This window comes from Anolis sagrei, chromosome 1 (assembly GCF_037176765.1).
Source record: "Anolis sagrei isolate rAnoSag1 chromosome 1, rAnoSag1.mat, whole genome shotgun sequence".
NCBI lineage: Eukaryota > Metazoa > Chordata > Lepidosauria > Squamata > Dactyloidae > Anolis > Anolis sagrei.
In genome coordinates, this window is record NC_090021.1 from 68,194,217 (window position 1) to 68,201,123 (window position 6,907).

At 38.5% G+C, this 6,907-nt stretch overlaps 1 protein-coding gene across 1 annotated transcript; it reads left to right on the forward strand.

Moving 5' to 3' along the window:
* Nucleotides 1-1,594: 1,594 nt before the first annotated feature.
* On the forward strand, nt 1,595-2,758 carry LOC132775146 (proto-oncogene Mas-like). Its single transcript, XM_060775997.2, has one exon. It carries the CDS (start codon nt 1,613-1,615, stop codon nt 2,756-2,758), a length of 1,146 nt encoding a protein of 381 aa, XP_060631980.2. The 5' UTR covers nt 1,595-1,612.
* The last annotated feature ends 4,149 nt before the right edge of the window (nt 2,759-6,907 follow it).

Below are 6,907 nucleotides of genomic sequence, written 5' to 3' on the forward strand. Positions count from 1 at the left end.
CAGCTGAAATGAATGTATCTTCAGCTTCTGGCAAATATGTATGTTACAGTCAAATGGATTTGGCAATTTCACATTTACTTTATTTACAAGTTTTAACAGGGTATGTGTAAGCAAATTAAAATTTGAAAATGGAGGGAAATTTCTGGCCAAATCTTTTATCAGAATATATATATATATATATATATATATATATATATTTGTTTTTGTTAGGTAATCTTCTAAAAATTGTTCTATGTCAGATGCAACGGGCCGTCACTTTAACAATGACCCATTATATCAAGACAAAGAGGAATAAATTTCATTTTTATTGGACATATTTTTTATTTTTCTATTATTAGTATATCTGAATATTTGCATATATAATTAAAATGTATGGGTTCATAACAAGCAAATAACAGTTTGGGTTGCTGTGAGTTTTCCGGGCTGTATGGCCATGTTCCAGAAGCATTTTCTTCTGAAGTTTCACCCACATCTATGACAAGCATCCTCAGAAGTTGAGAGGTCTGTTGGAAACTAGGCAAGTGAGGTTTATATATCTGTAGGATGTCCGGGGTGAGAGAAAGAACTCCTGTCTGTTTTAGGCAAGTGTGAATGTTAGCATTTAATGGCCTTGCAGCTTCAAAGCCTGGCTGGTTGCCCGGAAAACTCACAGCAACCCAGTGATTCCAGCCATTAAATCCTTCAACAACACAAATAAGAGTAAATAAACAATAAAAAAAGGCGCTCCATGCAGTCATGCCTGCCACATGACCTTGGAGGTGTCTATGGACGACGACAGCTCTTCAGCTTAGAAATGGAGATGAGCACCAACTCCTAGTCAGACATGACTGGACTTAATGTCAGGAAACAACCTTTACCTTTTACCTAATTTTTCTACTGTATTCCATATAATCAAATTTTACCTGTCTACTAATGCATAGGTGTGAAAAGACATACATATATATTCACAACTAACATGTATACCCAGTGTTGCCTAGGTTTGCATATACTTTGTGGCAGTTTCTTTTCTTCTTCCCTTTCCCTCAAACACTTTGTCCTTCTCTTGCTTTTTTCCCTTCCTGACTTTTCCTCATACACTTACCCCCCCCCCCCTTTTTTCCATTCTCTGCTTTCCTTTCTCTTTCCTTCTTTTTCTTCTCTCACTTTTGTCACCTTTTCCCATTTATTTTTTCCTTCACCTCATTTCTTTTCCCATTTTTTTCTTCCCTCCTCGTCCTTTCTTTTTCTATCTTTCCTCCCTCTGATTGTTTTCTTTTCTCTTCCCTTTGTTTTGTTTCTTCCTTCACTTCTTTTTCCCCTTTCCAATTTTTAATTATTTTAAGTTGGATAATCAAGGGTATGTGTGCCAAGTTTGGTCCAGATCCATCAAACCATGTAGGAACCTTTGTGGCGCAAACCAACAAATATACCTACATACACATTTTGACTTTTTATTTATATAGAACTTAACGATGGCTTGCTGTGTTTGGTTTTGGCAGGTTCAGAAGAGTTACTGGACACACGAACAATCTCATGCTAGCACAGATAAGAGACATATTTACCATGTTTTGTTGATGCTGTGAACAAAAATGACGCAGATGTGGGACATCCTGCATTCTACATTTCTAAAGCAATGATAATTATAGCTATTCCAATCTGCATTTTGGGATTAGTTGGGAATGTATTAGTTTTCTACTTTCTTTCCTTTAAGGTCAAGAGGACAAGGTTCACTCTGTATATACTGAATATTACTATTGGTGATACTATTGTTCTGGTTTATCAATATATATATTTCATGCTATTTTTGCAACCAGTTCAACTTACTGGACCCATCTCACATTTTATAGAGATAATGTATATCCTTGGAGAAAATTCGGGCTTCTATGTATTAACAGCTGTTTGTCTTGAAAGGTGTTTCTCAGTCTTTCCCCCTATCCTCTGTCAATTTCACCGTCCAAAGCATCTTGCAATTTATATTTGTTTTGCATTGTGGACCTTCTCTGGCCTGGTATCCATCATTGAATATTACGCATGCAGACCAAGATTCTATGCATATCTGGATGAAGATAGTCACCACTGCTATATTCAAACTATATTCAAAATTGTCACTGGGTACTTCATTTTAATTCCCCTCATGGTCTTTTCCACTCTGGCCATTTTTATCAGAATGCTACAAAAAAGAAACGAAAGGACTCCTGCAGTGTTTGATTTTACCATCATAGGTGTAGTTATTTTTTTTCTTATATTTCAAGCTTCGATTAGACTTCTCTTTACTCTAGAGTACTGGTATGATTCAATAGGTTTACCTCTCTTTTCATTATCTGTCTTATTTGATACCATCTCAAGCAGCATCAACCCTTTTTTATATTTTTTCATGGGATATTTCACTTACAGAAAACGTTATCCACTCGAAGTTTTTCTTCGGGCTGCTATGCGGGATGAAAGCAGCGCATTAATTAGCACGGTAAATAACAGAGTAAATAACACGGTAGATAGCACGGTAAATAACATGGTAGTTAACACGGTAGATAGCACGGTAAATAACATGGTAGTTAACACGGTAGATAGCACGGTAAATAACAGGGTAGATAACATGGTAGATAGCTCGGTAAATAACATGGTAATTAGCACAGAAGATAACACGGTATTTAGCACGGAAAATAACATGGTAATTAGCACAGAAAATAACACGGTATTTAGCACGGAAAATAACATGGTAATTAGCACAGAAAATAACATGGTATTTAGCACGGAAAATAACACAGTAATTAGCACATAACAAAACCAAAGCAGACCAAAACAAAAACTGTTAGACTTCAGAAATCAAATGAAAATCAACAGGATTATTGAATTCCAAGCTGAAAAATAAATGTATTAACAGATCATTTATTTTACTGTTCATTACTCAAATACATATATATTAATCCTTTATCAGACTCAGCTGCACATTTTATTTGAGCCACAGATCCCTTGTCGGTTTTTTTTCACACCACGGTCAAGAAGAACGATACTGGAAGAAAGGATGGGAAAGCATTTGGTTGGCAAGAGAACATTAAGTTTGCACTGTATTGAAACAAGGAATGATAGAACCATTTACAAACTAAGGACTTTTTCACATGAGGCAGAAAAACCAGAATTGCAGCTAGATTATCATTTTAGGTGATCACAGGACACCATGTACATCCCGCTACCAGTTTGCCCCCCCCCCCCCCCCAGCATATGATTCTCTTCTCAATAGCTCCCAATCCAACAACATTCCCATTTCCCAACTGTGCCAAGATGGATCCCTTCCATTGCTGTGCTGCATCTCGGGAATAATGTGATACTGCATGTGTGAAAGAGTATTCTCCTCTTTCCACTCTTCCTTGCTATTCCCAACTTGGCGGATTCTCTTTTATTTTGTATTTATATTTCCATTTCATTGGTTTTTAATGCTGGAATTGCGGTAATTGCACCAATACTAATAATACTATTAATTTAAGGATCCATGGTAGTAGAAGAAGGCAGGGTTAAAAGGGTGTATGGAAGTATGATCGCAAGGCCATGGAATGGCAAAGTGGTGCAATTGTGCAATATTTAAGATATTCAAAGCAGTATTATCCACTACCTAAACCGGGGATATCAAACTCATTTTCATGGAGGGCCACATCAGATTTATGGTCGCCTTCAAAAGGCTAATGAATATGGACAGAATCCATGGATACAGAGGGCCAGGTACATTTTTTATATAGAGAGAGTGGTCGGTGCTCTTTAGTTTTTAACCCCATTTGGGTCCCCAGATGTCTACCACTTTTGGGTCTACCACTTTTGATTATCTCCCCATGGGGACTGACGATAATGGGAATTACAACCCAACAACACCTGTGCCTCTGAGATTGGGGAAAGGTTAAAGGACATTTTAAAGTCACATCTTATCCACAAGCCTTGTATCTAAATTCAGACCCCACTCTCCTGACTAAGCAGAATAAACTGCAGCCTTCCAGATGTTACTGTATCACAACTCCCATCAGCTCTCATCATGATGTCTATTGATGAGGAATAAAGTTGTAGTCGAAAATCTGGAGGGCTACATAAATGACATGGAGGATGGATTTGGCCTTGAATTTGACAGCAAACACGTCTGTAGCAGCACAGCAGGTTGGTATGGTAAAATCTCAAGACTTCACAAAGCACAGTATTAATAAAAGCTAGCAAGACAAAATTCATAAGCAAAAAAAAAGGGGGGGGGGAGTTCACACAGACATGCATAAAATTTGCCTATTATTATTTGATGTATTTATATATATTTTCTTTCATATGGGACCCAAATCAGATTGCAAGGTACATTGAAACAAAATAGCTTAAATGATCTTAACACAACTTTAAAAAATAAAACAATATACACAAAAACATTATTTGATGATATTTAAAATTAACATGTTAAAATCTATTACGTTTTGGAACCAGTACACCAATTTCACTTCCCCAACCAGTTAAACCTGAAGACCAGTTTAAATGTTTATCTTCTGACAAAAAGAGCAGAAAGGGGTCCAGCTAAACCTCTCTAGGAAGCGAGTCCCATTGTCTATCTGTAACCACTGAGAAGGCTCTTTCTTGAGTCCTTACCAGATGTGTCTGTGATGGTGGTAGAACCGAGAGAAAGTCCTGCAAGATTTTAAAACTCAGGTAGTTCCTTATACTCAAGGTGTAAAATCAGATCAGAAACAGACCAGTAGCCAGAGTAGCTTTCTAGCAAGGGAGATACAATAAGACCATCTGATCCACTGCCTTGATATTGATGGTTTCACTTACCTATACTCCAAAAGATATTCCCAGTGTTTATCGCAGTGGTTCTTAACAGGTGAGTCCCCAAATGTTTTGGCCTTCAACTCCCAGAAATCCTAACAGCTGGTAAAGTGGCTGGGATTTCTGGGAGATGTAGGCCAAAACACTTGGGAACCCGCAGGTTGAGAACCACTCTTTCCTAGGCTTATGCTTTTGGCCCAAGTAAAATCAAATATGGGGTTTGCTATTGTCCAGTTTTGGGTATCTATAGACATTTGTGCCTTGGAACATATTCCCCAAAGTTAGAAATAACTCCTAAAATTTAAGCAACAATAATAACACTGTACCAGAGAAAACTGATTAGATGATCTGTGTGCCAGCTGAGTGTGCTATTGAAATGTTAACTGCTGATGGATAACTGTTCCTGCTCTCCCATATGACTCTATAGTAAAACATCAAACATCTGGGCATCCCCTGGGCAATGTCCTTGCAGATGGCCAATTCTCTCACACCAGAAGTGACTTGCAGTTTCTCAAATCGCTCCTGACACACACAAAAAAGAAGACACTCAAAACTAGAAATGGACCAGATTACTTTTTGGCCACACCGTCTGGGAAATTCAGGGACTTAATCCAAAATGTTATCATTTGGGTCTGAGCAGACAGACCTTTAAACTGACGGAAGAGCATCCTTGTACAAGCCTCCAAACAGAAGCTTGCCCTTTAGGATAAACAGCCACTCCAGCAGATGGATATTCTAAAGACAAAAAGATCAGGAGGAACCACAGAAGAAATGTGCTCATACAGATCTGGAAAGGTACTTGCTGTTAAGACGTAATGCGTGAATGCAAACAGAAGGGTATTTTTACTAAAAGCAGCTGCCAGTACATTTTTAGGTGAGCAACCTTTTTTTTTTTTTTGCACAACTCTTAAGATGAAGGCAGTGTCCTGGCTATGGATCACATATAGTGATAATAAACTGCCTGATGTGGGAACCTGGCAGGGCTTTTTCACCTAATGTGCCATTAGTCACTGTATTTGGCTATTTTGTTTCTTTTCTGGACATTCTACAATGCCCACAATTTTGAGTAGTACTGTATGGATGAATGATGGACCACCAGTGCTGTCACACTGAGTTAGTGTGACAGCACTGACTCGGACGTCTTCATATCAAAATGTTTAGAGTATGAGGAAGTATGAATAGCAATCAGCCTGTGTCTTGTTGGGTACATATCGCTATATCTATTGTCAACAGTGCTGATTATCTCTGGTGTACTTTGAACAAGGAGATTGCTGTTGCAGTTCTTTGCAACCAAACACTACTATGGTGCTTCTGTTACTTCTCTGGCAAATAAGGAACAGGTGTTCACACGCTTGTTGACAGTTGTATTGTTTCCTTTAAGCAGGGTTTTTTAGTTATCCGGTTTCATAAGAAGCCCAATACATTTTAGCCCTTATATTTACTGATTTGCCTTCTTCAGGGGCTATATAATACAGAAAACAGAATTTTTCTGAAAGTTCCTCCATATGCACACATCTCTGTTGCAGCTCAACCTTATGCATGTTTGCTCATTATCATCTCCATTTGCTCAGGTACACTGTTTAGAGGAAAACAGAAAGGATGCCTGCTTCAATATCAATTTTTTTTTGCTGTTTTAATTCTATAAAAATATAATGCTACTGGAAACACATTTGATCCCGCTGGATTGATACCTTACCTTGGCTGACCCCATCTCTGTTGCAGGATGGCCATAAAGCTCAGGTCTTGACCATTGTTGGGTATTTTTGCTGATGACAGCAAAGGAGCCTAGAAATAACAAGGAGCTCTCTGGAGATCTGTGGCCATTCTCTGAAGACTGGGAGGACAAGGTGGGACTGATCCATCCCCCTTTCCCTGTACTGACAAGTTCAAAAAAGGAGGATGGCAGTAATAGGCCATGTAGGCAGTAGACAGGTTCAGATTACAGCTGGTTCAGCTTTCCAACCCAGTTTCTTGGATTCTTGTTGTCCACTGATGTCTGCCCTTTTTACCTTCTCACCCAATGCCAATACTAGATGCAGCTCTCTTCATGAGGTAGGTGGGGAAAGATGTAACTGGATGGGAGAGCTGGATGCTAATTCTGACTCCCATCAAAATCATGAGTGAACAAAGGCTTAAGACAACA